The sequence below is a fragment of the Felis catus genome, chromosome E1 (genome assembly GCF_018350175.1).
Source record: "Felis catus isolate Fca126 chromosome E1, F.catus_Fca126_mat1.0, whole genome shotgun sequence".
NCBI classification, from domain to species: domain Eukaryota; kingdom Metazoa; phylum Chordata; class Mammalia; order Carnivora; family Felidae; genus Felis; species Felis catus.
This window is the reverse complement of record NC_058381.1, coordinates 14157059-14175850: the sequence shown is the minus strand read 5'-3', so window position 1 is coordinate 14175850 and position 18792 is coordinate 14157059. Positions and strand designations below refer to the sequence as shown.

At 50.7% G+C, this 18792-nt stretch overlaps 1 protein-coding gene across 6 annotated transcripts in view; it reads left to right on the top strand.

The window, feature by feature from the left end:
• Nucleotides 1-18792, top strand: part of RAP1GAP2 (RAP1 GTPase activating protein 2) — a 225421-nt gene that overhangs the window by 36645 nt on the left and 169984 nt on the right. For 5 of the 6 annotated variants that reach the window (XM_023244673.2, XM_019817338.3, XM_045045366.1 and 2 more), the window contains one exon: nucleotides 1717-1752. In XM_023244673.2, the coding sequence (XP_023100441.1) occupies nucleotides 1717-1752 (36 nt within the window). Of the gene's footprint in view, nucleotides 1-1716; nucleotides 1753-10342; nucleotides 10375-18792 lie in introns of those variants that run through there. The other variant, XM_011289035.4, reaches the window with a different exon arrangement.

Genomic DNA, 18792 nt, shown 5'->3' with positions numbered 1-18792 from the left:
GGGTGCTGTGCTGGTTGGGTTGAGAGGGCGCCACACCAGAAGTCTGGGTTCTACTGCTGGCTCCACCTTGGCCTGTTGAGGAACTCAGGCAGGACACTTCCCCTCTCTGGGTCTCAGTTTCCCCATGTGTAAGTGGGGGATTTCCACCTTATGCACAGGATGTCGTAAGAACTAAAAAGGATTCCTTGAGAAAATATAAAATGTAAAGGCTTGTTGTTGGGGTCATAGTTAGGTAGCTCCGTAGCTCTGGGTTACAAATATTACAGCAGAATGGGAGGCTCTGCCTCCTGGATTCACCCTCCCCGCTCTGGTGGGCTGAATGGGAGAGGAGGCATGTCTGCATGCTAGAGGGTTTGGGGGCCCCATGAGACCCTTCAGGACCAGTTGTGGAGGCTCCGTGGAAGGGGCCCAGGATGCAGTGGGGAAGAAGCTGGGAGGGACCTGGGCCAGGAGCTTTGGGGTGTGGCTTGTTTTGCTGCTGGAAACTGAGATCCAAAGGTGCTGGGAGTTTACTCAGAGTGAAAGGATCCCACCTCCCAGCTCAGGGGCTTGGTGCTGACTTATGACAGCTCCGTGTCCTCCCTGTGTGGCCCCTGACACTGCTCCCATCCCCGTGCTGCCCTGGGAGTCGTGTGCAAGGAAGCTTGTGGCAAAGCTGAACATACAGGATAGGGCGGCTGAAAGATCTTTCCAGGGTTTCGAGCATCCTGGACGTGGTAGTGATTTGGGTGGCACTGATGGTGATGGTGACACAGGGGATGGTGGTGACACTGAGGGTAATGGTGACCTTTATAGTGATGGTGACACTGATGGTGATGCTGACATGCGGGTGTGGCGACACCGATGGTGATGGTGACAGTGGTGGTGTTGATGACGTGGGGGTGGTGGTGGTGACACCGGTGGTTGTGACCCCTAAACAAGAGGAGATGCTGCCAGTGGGAATCTCGCCCACCTTTCTGTCTGGAGAGAGGAAGGGGCCTCTTTTACCAGCCACGAGGGCTGGCATATGCACGGGGTAAAAATAGAAGCTTAGCAGCACTGCCTTGTCTTCCAGCAAGGGTGGGCGCAGCCTGGGGTGGAGAGCTGGCTGCCAGGACAGCCTGCTGTGCGTGTGATCTTCCCTGCTCTGAGCTCCGTGCCTGACAATTCCCACTTGTCCGTGCACCCTGGAGCCTGCTCTTGGGTTCTGTCTCAGGAGTGGGGTCTGCCTCCTTGCATGGACTGGCAGCTCCTAGAACAGGAGGGTCCTTGTTGCTGGGGTGCTGGGGTGCTGGTATCTTTCCAAAGCAGAAGCCTGGGAAATGTCGATGTGTTGAAGGTCCAGCTGCGGTGACTGATGCAGCTGGCTTGCAAATGCCTCTTGTGGAGTGGGGGCAATGAAGGGAGATGCTATATACAAAGGGATCTCTGGGTTTGGAGTCGGAACCTGGATTCAGACTGGGCCAGTGATGTTATCCTCCCGAGCCTCTGTTTCCTCATTTCTAAAATGGGAAGAATAACAGTACCTGCCTTGTAGGGTTGTATGTGGCTCCAGCCCTCCCAGAGCTCACAGTCCTGTCTTCCTGGGCTGGAGGAGAGCTTCCGGCTGGAGCGGCTGTCCCCTCCAGGGCCCGGCCGGTCTGGTGGTCTAGACTGGCTAAGGGACCTGCCCTTCAGATGCTAGTTGGCAGCCTTCAGCCTCGGCACTGACCAAAGCCCTTGCTTTTCTCTTGGCAGGATCGACAAGACCATGCTGGCGAGCCTGAAGGTCAAGTAAGTAGCCACTTCCTGTTATGTAGCGATCAGAGATGATGGCAGGCCAGAGCTCCTGTGGGCCCCTCGTTTCCCCTGAGTTGTGGGGAACCAGAGTGGGGCTGTAGCATTTGTCAGATTCTCCGTCTCAGTCTTACGGGCTTTGGACTGGAGAGGTTGGACAGGGCTCTTGATTCCTGGGGTGTCTGGAGAAAAGCATGCTGGGATGGAAGCAGCAGGTGCCAGGTTGATGGTAATGCATACAGTGGTGTCTTTTAGGCCATAACTTGGACGTGAGAAAGATAATTTTATTTCCTATCCCCTTGATTATTATGTGAAGTCCCCGATCCATCAGTCTTTCTGACATTCCTACCTACCTGGAAAATTGTGCCACATAGTTCTAAAGCCTCATGAAACACCCCAGTGTGCATGTGGTCAGCTGGCCACTGAGTCATCTGTTACCAGACAAATGTCATCCTGATGAGCCCAGCCCTGCGGCTCTCTGAGGCTTCAACACCAGATTCGGGGGCTGGGAGTTGTCTGCCGCGGTTTGCCATATGTCTGCCCGTCTGTCTGGGAAGCCCTGCACAGACACACCTCTCTCCCAGAACCTCCACCTGCTCCTCCCTCACCGTCTTTGCTCCTTTTCCATGTGTATTTCTCCCCAGCCATTGTGTTTGCATCCTGATTCCCCTCCCCGCTTCAGACTTTGAAAAAGTCATTCCATCTTCATCCCTCCCTGGGCAATGAGTACTGACCAACCACCTGCTCCAATTGAGTGAATTGAAAAGGAGGGAAATTCTAGGAGGAAAAAATAGCATTGGTCACTAGCCCAAAATATTATCCTGCCATATGTGAGTTCGCTGGTGCGTGAGAAATTCCTCCAATGAGTGTCCTCCCTCAGAGGCAGCTCCTCCCGCCTGTGACACCCCATCTCAGCTGAAAGGTTTTCCAGGCCGGCCTCCCTCTGCCATGCCATCTAGTTGCTAGCACTGGCTGTGTATGCCCTGGGTACAGGTCCCCGGGCAAAGCACAGCCGGTCTTGAGCGTCGGCAGATAGGGGTGAGAATAAGAGGCTTCCCACTTTGGTCTGTTTTGCTCAGAACGGTGAGGGTAAGCAGTTAGCAGGGCCGGGATGAGTGGCAGACAGTCCCTGCCTTCTGAGAGCTTTCTGCCGTGGGAGTAGTCTTGGAAGACTGCCAGGAGGAGGCAGCTTCTCTAGCAGCTCTTAGAGATGGGGCGGGACAATAGGTGCACCCGGGCCTATGCCGGTTGGCGTGGGGTGTGCATCAGTGTGGCTCAGTGTTCAGGGCAAACCGTCACTCATGGGCAAGGCACTTAACTTCTCCAGACTTCAGTTTTTGCATCCTTTGTCTGAAGTCTAATTTTCCGAGAGCCTCTTATCTGCGTATTGAATGAGAATTAGGCACGAAGCAGGGTTACTAAGCGGGGGTGGAGTGGTGGGAATGTTTCTTTTGGTGTTGTTTTGGGATGTTTAGTTCAATTTCACAGGCATTTATTGAGAGGCTGTTTAACGGGTAAAGATGATGTGTGTAACCTGGAAGGGAACTGGTTTCAAGGTGTAGTGAAGGGCTGGGGGCACTGGCCAGTGTTGGGATTGAGTATCTGGGGGGCAGTTTGAGGGCTTTGGTCCTGGGGAGGTAGTGCTGAGCTGGCTGTTGGGATGGTGTGTAGCACTGTGTTCTTACTGGTACTTGGTTAATATTCTTCTGATTGCAAGAAAGAAAAACTCCGTGTAATACGGGTAAGCAAAAGAGAATACAGAAGAGATCCCAGGGTGTCTCAGGGAACCCAGGGGAGAAAGTGGAGCTAGAGTTCAGGAGGGGTTGAGCTGGAACTGGAGAGCCTCCCCAACAAGATTCCTGCTGGCTTCCTTGCAGTAACTGCTAAACTTATCCTAAAATTCATACAGAAATTTAAGGGTTGTCTTTTCTTTCTTTTTTTAAAGATTATTTACTTATTTTGAGAGAGAGAAAAAGTCGGGGGGGAAAGCGTATGAGCGGGGGAGGTGCAGAGAGAGAGAGAGAGAGAGAGAGAGAGGGAGGGAGAGAGAATCCCAAGCAAGCTCCGTGCTGTCAGCGCAGAGCCTGACGTGGGGCTTGATCCCAAGAAATGTGAGACCTTGACCTGAACTGAGATCAAGAGTCAGACGCTGAACTGGCTGAGCCACCCAGGCACCCCTAAACTTATGGGTAGTCTTGAAAAAGAAGAACAAATTTCGAGGACTATACTTCCTGATTTTGAAATTTACTACAAGGCTACAGTAATCAAGACCATTTGGTACTGGTGTAAGGATAGCCATATAGATCAATGAAACAGAATTCAGAGTCCAGAAATAAATCCCTCACTTTTTTTTAAACCCCTCACTTTTGTGGTCAGTTGATTTTTCACCAAGTGTGCCAAGACAATTCAATAGAGAAAAATAGTCTTTCAACAAATGGTGCTGGTACAGCTATATCTACATCCAAAAGAATGAAATGGAACCCCTCTCCCACACCGTATGTAAAAATTAACTTCAAATGGATCAAAGACCTAAATGTAAGAGCTAAACCTATAAAACTCTTAGAAGAAAACATAGGAGTAAATCTTTGTGACTTCGAATAAGGCAGTGGTTTCTTAGATATGACACCAAAAGCATAAGCAACAACAACAAATTGATAAATTGAACTTCACCCAAATCAAAAACTTCTGTGTTACAAAGGACACCATCAAGAAAGTGAAATGTCAATCCACAGAGTGGGAGAAAATATTTGCAAATCATATCTGATAAGGGACTTTTATCTAAAATACATAAAGAGCTGTCAACAATACAAAGACAACACAATTAGAAAATGTGCAAAGGATCTGAATAGACATTTCTCCAAAGAGGATACGTAAATGGACAATAAGCACGTGAAAAGATGTTCAGCATCATTAGCCATCAGGGAAATGTACACGAAAGCCACAGTGAGATACTACCTCACACCCATTAGAATGACTATAATCAGAAAGAAGATAATGGCAAGTATTGGTGTGGATGGGGAGAAACTGGAACCCTTGTTCACCGCTGGCTGCTGGGAATGTAAAATGGTGCAGCTGCTTTGGAAAACAATCTGGCAGTTTCTCAAAAGGTTAAACACAGAGTTACCATATGACCAGCAATTCCTCTCTTAAGTACATACCCAAGAGAAATGAAAATATATGTTGTTCATGTAGAAAGTCGTAACACGAATGTTCATAGCGGCATGATTAATAATAGCCCAAAGTGGAGACAACCCAAATGTTTATCAACAGATGGATGGGTAAACAAAACGTGACACATCGATACAATGGCATACCATTTGGCCATCAAAAGAAATCAAGTACTGACACATGTTACAACATAGATGAACTTTGGAAACATTATGCTAAGTGAAAGTCACAACCACATATTGTGTGATTCCATTTATATGAGAAGTCTAGAGTAGGCAAATCCACAGAGACAGAAAATAGATTCGTGGTTTCCTAGGGCTGGGGAGGTTGTTAGGGGGAGTGAGTGCTAAAGGATGCAGGTGTCTTTGTGGGGTGATGTAAATGTCCGAGGACCAGATAGTGGTGATGGTGGCACAACCTTGCGAATATACTAAAGCCATTGAATCGTGTACTTTAAAATGATGAATTGTATGATGTGTAAATTACATCTCAATAAAACTGTTGAAAAAGAGAGAGAATCTTACTGGCCCAGCTTGGGTCAGTTGTGTACCCCTGGTCCAATCAGTTTAGCTGGAGACATGAAGTTTTATGATAAAATATGGCTGCTGTGGTCACCTCTCTATGTGGGAGGGGTTAGTTCCCACGAAGAAAGGTGGCTTGTGGGCTGGACAGACACCATACGAGCTTTAAGCTAGCCACCCCCGCTACCCTGGGGACTAAAAGGGAGTTCAGTCCTTGTTTTTTCATTTGTCTTCCTCCCCTCCATTGATAGTCCCTAATGTGGAGATCTGCCTAGATGCCCAGGATATGGCCCTGCTCGCTGATATGTCCATTAGATTAACATTTTTAAAGTTTATTGATTTATTTTGAGAGCGAGAGCAAGCAGGGTAGGGGCATTGAGAGAGGGAGAGAGAGAGAATCCCAAGTAGAATCTGCACTGTCAGCACAGAGCCTGATGTGGGGCTCGAACTCAAAAGTGAGACCATGACCTGACCCGAAATCAAGAGTCAGACGCTTAACCGACTGAGCCACCCAGGCGCCCCGCTGGTATGTCCCTTGGGAAGCCAACTACATGGGCTACAGCTCTCCTAGGCACCAGGGTGCCACCCTCCTTCTGCCTCCGCTGGGCGAGACCTCTTTCTCTCTACTAGTGTAGCCCGTTGACTTTGCTGAGCAGCAGACACCCCTGCGCTGTGGCCTGTGCTCCCAGTTGCTTTAGCTCTTTCTCCGGGGACCTAGCGCTCTCCACACAAAGACAGTCAGCCGCGTATCTCCTGGAGGTGTCCCTGAGCCACCCAGCTCTGAAGGTGGGGGTTCTGGCCTCGCCACTGCTGAGCACTTACGGTGTGCTAAGTTGAAGAGGCTGTCTTTTTTCCATTGGATGTTCTTTCCTGCTTTGTCAAAGATGAGTTGGCCGTACGTTTGTGGGTCTAGTTCTGGGGTTTCTATTCTATTCCATTGGTCTATGTGTCTGTTTTTGTGCCAATGGTGTGCTAAGTTGAAGTGGCACAGTTTCCCTGAGGTTTCACAACCGCCTCCTGAAGCAGCTGCCGTTGCTCTCGGCGTGGTACAGCTGAGAAGATGGAGGCAGGACACTTGGTTAAGGTCATCGGTGAAGAAATCATGGGGCTGGGGTTTGAATCCCGGTCTGTACTTCGTGGCTGGTTTCGTCCAGGCTGGAGCTGAGTCGTTCTCAGCACCTCCCTTGGCCACTCTGCTTTCTCACTCTTTTTACCCCCGCTCTGCTCGGGGGCCGTGCACCTAATCTGGGTGGCACAGAATATGCACCTCTGCCTTCACACCACATGCCCTTGCTGCAGGCCCAGGTCGAGTGGCATCTCTGGTGCCTGAATGATGAGGACCCTCACCGGCAAGGTGCAGGGGGCACGGAGCCACACGGGAACAGCGGAGAGGGAGGTGGTGGCCGTGCACACGGGAGGAGTTGGGAGGGCCAGGTTATAGCCCCAGGCTAACAGATGGGCAAATGGTTAACTTCTCCAAGACTCAGCTTCCCCATCTGTAAGGCGGGATGGTTGGGCTACTGTCTAACCTGCTCTCTTGTAGCTTTGACATTCTAGGAGTTTACCTTCATGACCTTTGTCCTTTTGTATTTCTCTGAGGACCTCGATGATGGGAGGTACTCGCTGTTGAAAAAGTGAATGCATACATGCATGAACGAATGTCTTTGAAAACAGGGGCTCTGCACACTTCGTCTCTGGCACCCTAGAATCTAACATCGTGTTTGGCACATAGCAGGTTCTCAATCTAGATTTGGTGAATGATTCAGTTATGGGTCATTATGGTTAGCCTATCATGTGCAGGTGGAGGGAAGGAGAGAAAGAGGCAGAATCAGCAGATGGGGCCGAGGCCAGCTTAGGATAAGGTTATAAGAATCCTTCAGTACCACCAAGATGTTCTAGAACCTTCTGGGGGCTGACCCTTCGTCAACTGCAGTAGTTGAGCCATAGACTAGATTCCCCCAGAGGAGAGCCCAGGCTGGCAAATCTAGGATTTGCTCATGGAGGTCCTTGAAGCAGCATCCAGGAGGTGAGGAGCTGAGCTGGGAGCCTCAGATAACCTTCCTCCATTCCTTTTTGCTGCCCCTGCCCCCCCTCACAGACCCCTGTTTCTTTGCTAAAGAAAGAGATGGGCACACACACATGTGTGGGTACGTGTGTGTGTGTGTGTGTGTGTGTGTGTGTGTGTGTGTTTCTGCTGCACAGCTGGTGAGCCATGCTCCAGCCATCTGAGATGACCGTCATACACAGCGACTGGCCATAATGGGACTGGGTGAGCATAGGGATGATTCAGTGCAGCCTGTCTCCACTGCTGGGGGCACAGTAGCAAGCACACTCCTGATGGTGGGGAAATCTAGAACCCATTGCCTTGTAGGAAACAGAGTCCAACTTTCTTTTTTTATACAATTTTTTATGTTTATTTATTTTTGAGAGAGAGAGAGAGAGGGGTGGGGGGGAGGAGAGGGAGCAGGGAAGGGGCAGAGTGAGAGGGAGACACAGGATCCAAAGCAGGCTCCAGGCTCTGAGCTGTCAGCACAGAGCCCGACGGGGGGCTCGACCCCACAAACTGTGAAATCATGACTGATGCTTAACTGACTGAGCCACCCAGGTGCCCCCCAAATCCTCCTTTCTAACTGATGGTCCCCGTTCTTGGTCACTAGAAATGGCTTCTCTGAATAGAGAGAAAACATGTGATGAAGCCTGGAGGTGACTGTGTCCTCTTGTTTCTTCCTCAAGAGAGGGAGGGAGAGGGCCTGGAGGAGCATCTTCCCAGCAGCCCGGCCAAGAGCAGCATTTCAGCTGTCCTGTGGTTTGGCCAGAGGATACCACACGGCCATCCCTACTCTAGGTTCAGATTTCACCAGCTAAGAATTCAACATTTTATTAGAAGCAGGGTGACCACACAGGCAGGAGCAGATGCAGCGTATCTTCTCTTGGCCCCTAGGGTCCTTGAAGGCAGCTGCTGGAGACATGGCTCATGCAGGATGGGGGCTGTAAACTCAGGGCTTCGATCTCTAGTCAGTGAGAATTACACACAAAATCTAGATGGTTACCTTTACAGACATCTGCTTCTCCTGGTTCTTGTGGTAGTGTTGGCAAGGCCACATGCTCACGTTGGGGAGAGAGCAGAGTCAGGGCCCAGGTGTCAGTGCATCAAGTCTCTGCCTCCAGCTTTCCAGCCTTCCTTCCAGAAAGCCTATGGCTCCACAGTCCACCCTTGATTCCAATTTTGTGGCTTTTTTCATGCATTGGCCGAAGGCCATGATCACCAGTTAATTTCCCCATTTTCCACCAGGACTTTGCTTACAGTGGATTACAAGAATCCTTCAGGTACCACTAAGATGTTCTAGAACCTTCTGGGGCTGCCCCCTTAGTCACTTCCTCTTACACACCCAGGGAATGTGCTGAGAGTATGCTGGGTTGTTAAGGGCAGGGGAGCTTGCTATTCTGGGGGTTAGAATGCTGCATCAGTTCAGCTCATAATTACTGGGCACCTCCATTCCAAGCCCGGTGCCAGGCCCTGGGGTTGGTGGGAAAACAGAGATGAAAAAGACATGGTCTCTGCTCGTGAAAGCTTACAGCCCTGGAGGCAGGCAGATGTATAGTCAGACAACTGCAGGGGAGTGTGAGGAGGGCTGGCAGAGATGTCCTCTGAGAAGATGGAAGGGGTTTCCTGCAGACTTGGTGATGCCTGAGCCGTATCCGAGGGTGAGTAAGGTCAGTCCACAGAAGAGAGAGGCAGCAACAGTGCACAGACAGTGAGGTGAGAAACGCAGCGGGTGGGAGGGATCTGGGGGTGGTTACTACCACCAGATGGAATACTGGTGTGGGAGTATGGGGGCAGGCTGGGCAGCCTCTGGCAGTATGGGACAGCTGTGCGGAGGGCTGAGCTGGCTTCTCTGGGTGACCGGAGCCACTGCAGGGTTTTAAGGGGAGTAGGACCCAGATTTGAGTCAGAGGGTCCTCTGGCTGTCCTCTGCTGACTCACTGGAGAGGTTGGAGGCTGGGGCGGGGACAGTGGGGTTGGAGAGAGTGGACAGATTGGAGAGTTATCGAAGAGGTGGTCTTCCCAGCCTGGATTGGTTTCGATGTGGGAGGTGAGAGCAAGGGAGGGGTCAAGGTGAAGACTTTCAAGTTTCTGGGTGAGCCCTTGCGTGGATGTTGGCCCCATTTATGGAGATGGGGGAGTAAGGCTCTGAATACATGATCCCTACTCTCCCCTCCCCCCTCTCCCCTCTCCACGTGGCCAGTTTAGATCCTGACCCTCATACCTACCCTCCCTCCCGCCCCCGACCATAGAGGGGACAGAGGAGAGGAACAACACGTGAAGGGTTGCAAGAGATGGTCTGTGGCCAGGAAACAGGCCAGGAAGTGCCCTCTCCCTGACCTTGCAGGCAGGCCTGGCAGTGACCTGGGCCGTGACCCCCAACCCTGCTCAGCTCCTAGGGTGCCTTTGGCAGGCGAGCTCCAGGTAAGCACCGGCTGGCGCCACTGCCCTTGTAATCAGCAGCTGGCTGGACCACGCATGCAGGGCACCCACTTCCCGACACCCTGTGGCCCTGAGCCTGAGCACAGTGTAGGCGTGTGTGGGTGTGTGTAGGTGTGTGTGTGCGCTTGCCTGTGCAGGTGGACATGAGCTTTGAGGGCCCATGTGGGTGACTGTGTGGTGCCTTTTTTGGCTTTAGCGAGTTCCTATGGTAACCACGAACATGTCTCTTTTGGGATCTGGAGTCTCAGGGCGTGAGTGGCTACAGGGAGAAGCAAGGCGGGCGGGTGTTCAGCTGGCAATTGGGCTGTGGCCTGATTTCATTGCCAGACACTGAGGATGCACCTGGAGGTGCCATTTGCCAGGCAGCAAGGTCTGCAAACTCCAGGGATTTGTGTGTTCCTGGCCCTCATCCCGGCTGGTCCCCGCCATGCCTAGGAAGCCCTGGTGAGTCCCTGTTCTGGATTCTTGGTGGACAAGCAGCTTCCTGGGTCTTGACCAGGTCCGGTGGGTGTCTCCTGATGGGCAAGCAGGGAGCTAGCTGGAAGCTCTGGCCAGTGGGCACTGGGCATCGGGCCCTTCTGAGATGGGTATGAGACTATGGGCAGGAGGGGTTCTGCTTATTCCTGGGGCCCTGTGGGGGTGTTTGCCAAGTGGCTGGGGAGCTGAGTGGTCCTTATTGATCCCATGGGACAGGGCTAAGTGTGTTACTGTGGGGGACCAGGGCAGGGAAACGGGAGAGTGGGATGCAGATGGGCAGCCTGGGGCCCACCAGCCTGGGCCCAGCTCTTCTTGGCGGAGCCTCCTCACCCCATTCAGCTCCCTGAAAGGGTCCTTCAGTCCTCAGGTCCCTGGCCATGTACTTGAGCTTCTTCACAGGTCTCCCCAGACTTAGAGGCCTGCTGGCCTGACTCGATGAGAAGACTCAGAATCCCATGGGGAGGAGGCCCTAGGGCTTTGCTTGGCTCACCAAGGGCTGGATTTGGCCAGGGCTGGGGAAGAATTGCTCTTATGGGCTTTGAAGAGAGGCTCTGACTCCCCACATTGTCCTTCCCACGTGCTTCCTGTCCATACATTGTGGACCCCGGGGTGTGTCAGGACCCCCGCTGCCCTCAGAGAGGCTCCTGCTGGACAGGGTGCCTGGGAATGTGGGGGGTGCTTGCTTCTATTTCCTTCCTTCTGCTGTCCCCTGTGGGGCTGGGAGCAGGGAGTGGGGATGGGAGTGTGGGGAGAGGATGTAGAGGGCCCTCTCCCAGGAGCTAGCTGTTCCCTGTCCCTCTGAGGGGGCCCTGGTGAGGCTCTGCTGGGATGGGGGCTGTGCAGCAGGGGTTGCTAGGTCTGGCTGTGTGGTTGTGGGGTTGCTGAAGGGCAAGGGGAGCAAGGAAGTGGACGTTCTGTGCTTTTTCCAGACCATCTAGGCCCTTCTTTTCTGGAAGGCAGAGTCCAGAGCTTGATCCCCAACAGCTTGCCCTGGGAGCATTGGGAGGTGTGGGAGCTTTTAAGGGAGATCTCCAGATCTCTGGAGCCCTTGAATCTCAGAACTTGAAATAAAAAAGTCAAATGAGCCACTACATAAATTCATTGTGCCCCTGAAACTAGTCACTGAACCTGAGCTTGGTTACCTCCAGCAACAGGGAGCTCATTACTTTGTAAGGATGCCTATTCTATTACAATACAGTTCTGATTGTTCAAAGATGACCATTCTTTTCATCTGGAATCTCTGTAGCTGCCATTCCTTGGTTTCTCATCCCTCCCCAAACAAGGCTAATCCCTCATTTTCCTGACACTCCTTTAGATTTTGGAAGGTGGTTCTTGTTCCCAGTGTTCTTTCCCCCCCGGCTGGTCATCCCTGGCCCCTTCAGCTGTAGTTGGGATTTCTCACTGCCTGGGGTAATCTGTGTTGGAAAGAATCAGGTTTTCTCTAGGCTTCATCTCCAAGCCTGGTCAGAAGGGTTGACCTGGGCAGCCTGCAGGAGCCCAGTGGACATGAGGGTGGGCAACTAGAGGTCATGGGCATCAGCCTCCTTGTTTACAGATCAGTATGGGAGGTCCCAAGTGGGGATGTTCCTAGCTTGAGGTGGGGGGTGTGGGACCAGGACAGAGCTGTCTGGCTCTGTGCCTCACTTGGCTCCTTTCCTCCTCCCCCTAGCAGCCCCTCCATCATCACCGCTTTCTGGCTTAGCACGTTGTCTTGTCTCTTCTTTCTGAAGATAGGCCTGATGGCTGCAGGGATCTGGCAGGGCCGAAGACAACCACAGGAAGGGGTCTGGGGGCACATATCAGCGTCTGTGGGGATGCTTGCCTGTCTCGCCAGGTCTTCCACTGTCCAAGAGAAGCTGGAAATCTGGAATTTTAGGAAAAGTCTTGAGAGCTAACTCAAGCCATGTGTGGCCTGCCCTGTAGGCCAGGTTCAGCGCAGAGGGTCACAAGTGGGCCACTTGTGATCTGGGGCTGTCATCCCTCTCGGGTTCCAGCTCCCTGTCTCCCCATGGCTGACTCCCTAGTCCCTGTCCCAGGTCACCCCCTCCCAGGTGCTCTCATCTCCGCCTTCAGCTGCTGACTGATCACTTCCTGCTCTGTCCCCAGACCACACTCACTCTCAATTAACCTTTTCTGTCTTCCAATCCAGTTCTTTCTCTGTCACCGAGTTGTGAAGTCCCTGAGTCACGAGGCCCTCTCCCGCCCTCCTCCTGGTTCAGGCCCATTATCTCCTGTCCAGACAGTTGACAAAGGCTCTCTAATTAACCTCCTCCTCAGGCCTCTGCCAGCTCTGACTAATCCATCATGCCAAAGTCGTCTCTAGCTCTGCCCTCTGTGTGCCCGTGGCAGGCTTTGTTAGTGCTGACTGCACATAGTCTAGTTCCTGGGAGCCTGGTGTGGGGACCATCCCCGCCCCAAGCTGGTGGGGGGCTGGGCGGTTTTTGGTTGTGTTGACTTTCCGGTGTCCTTTCTTTCTGGCATTAGCATCCACTAACGGTCTCTGGTCCATAGCAGATAATTTGATCCTCCTCTCCCTCAAGGCAGTGGTTCCCAGATGTTTTGCACTTTGCTGTCACCTGGGAGGCTTTAAAAGATTCTCATGCCCAGGTCACACCCAGTTCCAGAGTTGGAAATCAGAATGTCTGGGGTGGGTGGGTCCCATCATCAGTATTTTTTTTTTTTTTTAAAGATTTCCAGGTGATTCTTTTTTTTTTTCATTCTTTTTTTTAGTGTTTATTTATTTTTGAGAGAGAGAAAGAGAGAGACAGTGTGAGCAGGGGAGGGGCAGAGAGAGAGGAAGACACAGAATCTTCCTCAGAAGCAGGCTCTGGGCTCTGAGCTGTCAGCACCGAGCCTGATGCGGGGCTGGAACTCACGAACTGTGAGATCATGACCTGAGCCAAAGTTGGACGCTCAACCGACTGAGCCACCTAGGTGCCCTGATTTCCAGGTAATTCTAATGTGCAATAGTTTCTGGGAACCCCAGTCCCAAGGGATGAGCAGTGTGCTGATTGTCAATGGTTCAGGTCAGGTTGGATGTTAAAATGGGCTCCAGGTGGGTGGGTCACTCTAGGTTAAGGTTTCTGTTGACATTTGGGGCTGGATAAATCTTTGTTTCGGGGGCTGTCCTGTGCGTTGTAGATGTTGAGCAGCGTCTCTGGCCTTTGCTTACGAGACACTAACAACCTGCCCCCTAGGAGTGACAGTCAAAAATGTGTCCGGGCATTGCTGAGTTTTCAGAGGGGAGGGAGTAGACGCTTCCCCACCCCAAAGAGGACCACTGCTCCAGGCCGAGCTGGGCTCACTTCACAGCATTGCAAGGTGTGCACGGAGGAAAAGGCTGCCAACCAGTGAACCCCGTCTTAGTGGTTATTCCGTGTGCTTCAGAGTCAGGCAGCCTATGTTTTAAATCCGGACTCTACCATCTGGATGAACTTGGGCAAGTTATTTAACTTCTCTGTGTCTCAGCACATTTCTAGGGTTTGGTGGGTTCCTCACCCCCGCCCCCTTTCCTTACAACCGTGCCTCCTCTTGATCTTCAGCTCCAAGCCAGACGGTGTGACTTGCTGTTTTCTGGCACTTTTTCGCCTTGATGCCTTTACTTCTTTGCTTATGTTGTTCCCTTAGCAGGAAATGCCTTTACTTCTTCCTGCTCTGCGGTGGTCCAGTGGTTTCTGCCCGCGTCCCTCTCCCCTTGAAATCTGAGGCTGTGGGAGCCTCTGGGGTGCCCAGCCCAGCTCCGTCACAGTTTGTTGTTTAGGTGAGGTGGTTGACCCCTCCCTGCCTCGGGCTGGGCCGTGAACCAGCAGGGTACCACAGTGTCATCTTCCGTCCCACGCCCTCCTCATTCTTCGAGGGTGGAGTGGGCGGAAATCCGTGCCTGGCAGGCCGCAAAGCCACATTACTGACTTCTGGAGCCCTGCCCTGAGGGGTGTGTGTGTGTGTGTGTGTGTGTGTGTGTGTGCGCGCGCGCGCGCGTGCAAGCAACGGCAGCCATTGCCACTTTCCTGGTTGCCTTGCTGCCGGTAGACACATCTGGAATTGAGGATCTCTGGGCTACAGGCTTTTCTGGGCCCAGAAAGAGGACTTGAAGGGACCTCACCCTGCCATGCCCTGTCCAGACCCTCCTGCCAGCTCCGCATAGGCTGGATCAGGGGTGCCCACCCCTGGCTGCTGTGCAGACCCACCCTGGGGAATCTGCTTCCTTAGGCCTGAGTGGGGCCTGGGAGACCTGGGCCTCATCAGGGCCAGAGGTGCTCCTTCTGGTGCAGCTGTGTTTGTGGCTCTTTGGGAACCAGTGACATTTAAAGCTCTTCTCCCCGTAATCTAGATTCAGTGGTTAGGTTCATGTGCTCTGGGTGACCTTGGGCAAGCCATACAACCTCTCTGTGCCTCATTTATGTGGGGATCACAAATGTGGGTCCTATTGTGCGGTTCCAAGGAGATGATCCAGGCACCCTGGAGCACCCTGCCCGGTACATAGCGGTTGGTACATGTTACCTGCCACCGTATTTCCGATATTAGTAACAATAGTCCTGGGCTGTGTGGACACAGGTGCCCATGTGATATGCCCGCGTGCATGCAGGCATACCCACAGGGGCAAACTGGACCCATATGCACCCAGACCCAGGCCTGCTGCTGACAGGTATGGGCAAGTGGTATCAGTGCAGGCACATGGATGGACACACCTTCAGTAGGAAACCCACCAGGAGCGCAGACGTGTGTGTGTGTGTGTGTGTGTGTGTGTGTGTGTGTACGAGGCCCGGATGGTCGGGCTTTTGTTTTATTCATACTCTGACATTATTCCTGGAGTCAGTAGCACCTGGGCTGAGCTCTGGGAGCCCAAGGGGCCCTGTTTCCGTAGCAACCATGATGCAGTAAAAGTAGGAGGGGGAGGGAAGAGATGGAAGGCCCTGAGCCAGCTGGGAGGGGTGTCCTGCCTGCAAGGGCCTTGCCTTCCACACCCTCTGCCGTCCGGAGGTTCTGGTTTTGTTGGTTTGATTTTTTTTTAAGTTTATTTCTTCATTCTGAGAGAGAGAGAGAACGTGTGCGCATGCACCAGGGAGGGGCAGAGAGAGAGACAGAGAGAGTCCCAAGCAGGTTCCATGCTTTCAGTGCAGAGCCTGATGCAGGGCTTGATCTCATGAACCGTGAGATCATGACCTGAGCCGAAATCAAGAGTCGGATGCTTAACTGACTGAGACAATTCAGGCGCCCCGTGCTTGTTTGATTTTTTACAATAATGACATGGCCACCTCAGAGTACTGATGACCCGAACCCGACAGCTGTTAACATTTTGTTGCATTTTCACCAAACCTTATTAGACATTGTGGTAAAATAGGGGAGCCTGCAAGGCTCAGTCTGTTGAGTGGCTGACTCTTGATTTCGGCTCAGGTCATGATCTGGCGGTTCGTGGGATTGAGCCCCGCCTCGGGCTCTGCGCGGACAGTGTGGAGCCTGCTTGGGATTCTCTTCTCTCTCTCTCTCTCTCTCTCTCTCTCTCTCTCTCTCTCTTCCCCTCCTCCCACTTGTGTTCTCTCTCTCAAAATAAATAAATAAACCTTTAAAAAACTGTGGTAAAATATACATAATATGAGATTTATTATTGTAACCATTTTTAAGGATAGCACTAAGTGGCATTGATTATATTTATACTGTACAACCCCCACCACTCACCATTTCTAGAACTTTTTCATTATCCCAAACGGAAACTCTGCACCCATGGCAACCACAGCAATCTACTTTCTGACTTTATGAATGTGGTCACTCTAAGTGGCCCCAGGTGAGTGTATCTGTACAGCATTGGCCCTTTTGTGTATGGCTTCTTTCGCTAGTGAAACATCTTCAAGATTCATCCATGTTGTAGCGTGTCAGAATTTCCTTCCTCTTTAAGATTGAAGGCTATTGTATGTATATTTTGTTTAGCCACATTTTGTTTATCCATTTATCTATGGATGAACACGTGGACCTTTTGGCTGATACGCTGCCATGAACAGGAGGCTACAAATACCTGTTTGAGTCCCTGCTTTCAGTTCTTTCGGGTATATACCCGGAAGGTGAGTTGTTGGATCATATGGTAATTCTATTTTAAACTTTTTGAGCTTTTTTTTTCTTTTTAAAGAAAAGAAATGACATCATAAAGTCAAATTCCTGTAATCATTCCTTCTTGGCCCCATTGCCCTGTCCCCCCATCCATAGAGGCGAGTACTACCAGGAACGTGGTGTGTTTTTTCTCAGTCAGTGTTTTTAGCACCGTCATATCCATGGATAGGCATCTAGAGACATTATGTACTTTTTCCTGTGTATTAAGAATCCACATGCATGATGTCCTTTCAAACTTACGTGAATGTATCCTGGCCATGTTCTGGCCTCGGGCTGCTGGGGTACAGGTCTTGGCTCTGCCACTTACCAGCTTGTGAGACTCCAGGCAGGTGACTTAATTTCTCTGTGCCTAGTTTAGTCGTCTGTAAAATGGGAATAATAGTAAAACCGAAACCTCGTAGATTATTTTGCGGATTCCGTAAGCTTATGTACGCCAAGTGCTTAGAACGGCGTTCGATGTTACCACTATAGTTCTGCATTCATGCCTCACTGCCATGTGGCATTTTTTTGGTACAAACATGTCACATCTTTTGTTTCCCCCTTTTATGTCCTGTTGGTGGGCTCTTGGGTCATTTCCATTTTCTTATATTGCAGACAGTACTGTAATGACTGTCCCCTCGTGTGACCCTCTGTGCATTTCTGTGAGGCTGGGTGTGTGTGTGGGGGGTTACCAGGAGGCAGGGCTGTTGGGTTGCAGCTCTTCCAGAGGTAGACATACTGCCCTCAAGAGAGGTTTTATGTTCATTTCTTCTGCCCATTAATCGGATTATTTGTTTTTTGGGTGTTGGGTTGTATAAATTATTTTTGTATGTTTTTAATTTTATTTTTATTTTTTATTTTAAGTAGGCTGCATGCCCAATGTGGGGCTTGAACTCATGACTCCGAGATTAAGAGTCGTGTACTCTACCGACTGAGCCAGCTAGTCACCCCTATCTATAAGTTCTTTCTATATTCTGGATTCTGACCCTTTATTGGAAATATCATTTGCAAATATCTTCTCCCATTCAGTAGGTTGCCTTTTAGTTTTGTTGATTGTTTCCTTCACTGTGCAGAAGCCTTTTATTTTGATATAACACTGTAGGTTAACTATACTAGAATTTAAAGCAAAAAGAAAGACAGGTTTTATGATTTTACTTATGTGTGGAATCTACAAAACAAGGCAAACAAATAAACAAAAAGCAGAAACAGACCATAAATACAGAGAACAAACTGTCAGAGGGGCGGAGAGTGGGATGTATGGGCTTGCAGTTATGGAATGAGTGAGTCAGGGATAAAAGGTACAGCATAAGGAATATAGTCAGTTAGTAGTGTTGTGTGGTTTCAGATGGCAGCTGCACTTGTGAGCATATAGCATAATGTATACACTCGATCAATCACTATTGTACAGCTGAAGGTAATGTAACGTTGTATTCAGTTATACTGCCATACCTTCCCTCCCCTCCCTTCCCCTCCCCTTACTTCCCTTCCCTCCCCTTCCCTTCCCTTCCCTTCCCTTCCCTTCCCTCCCCTCCCCTCCCCTCTCCTTCCCTTCCCTCTCCTCCCCTTCCCTCCCCTCCCCTCCCCTCCCCTCCCCTTCCCTTCCCTTCCCTTCCCAAGGAGGTTTTACCATTAACACTCCTGTCAGGGGTATATGTGGATTCAGTCCCCAAGTCCTCATTGATATTTAACTTTTGCATTTATTTGATTCACAGAGTACATTTTATTTTATTCTCTATTACATCAGCACTACCGTAACTCTGAGTAAGTGAACAAAAGCCCCCATGGCTTCCTTGGGTCTTCTTTTATCTGCATAGTGTAACAAGCATTTCCCCATATCAGTACAGTCTTTTTTTCCTTTAAAAAAGTTTTTTTTAATGTTTTTATTTATTTTTGAGACAGAGACAGAGCATGAGCAGGGGAGGGGCGGAGAGAGAGGGAGACAGAATCTGAAGCAGGCTCCAGGCTCTGAGCTGTCAGCACAGAGCCCGACGCGGGGCTCGAACTCAGGGACTGTGAGATTATGACCTGAGCTGAAGTCGGATGCTCAACCGACTGAGCCACCCAGGCGTCCCTTTTTTAAAAATAGCCTTTTTCTTGATTATAAAAATAGTACATGCTCACTGTAGAAGATTTATAAATGCATACAAATATTGGGATGGAAAAATAAAAACCCATGCCCTGCCACCTGAAATGTTATTAGTTTGATGTTTCTTTTTAGTCTTTTTGTGCTTTTTAGCTTCCTTTAAAAAGTTATTATGTAATTACATTTTTGACACGATTAAATACTCTTTAAAAACATGGTTA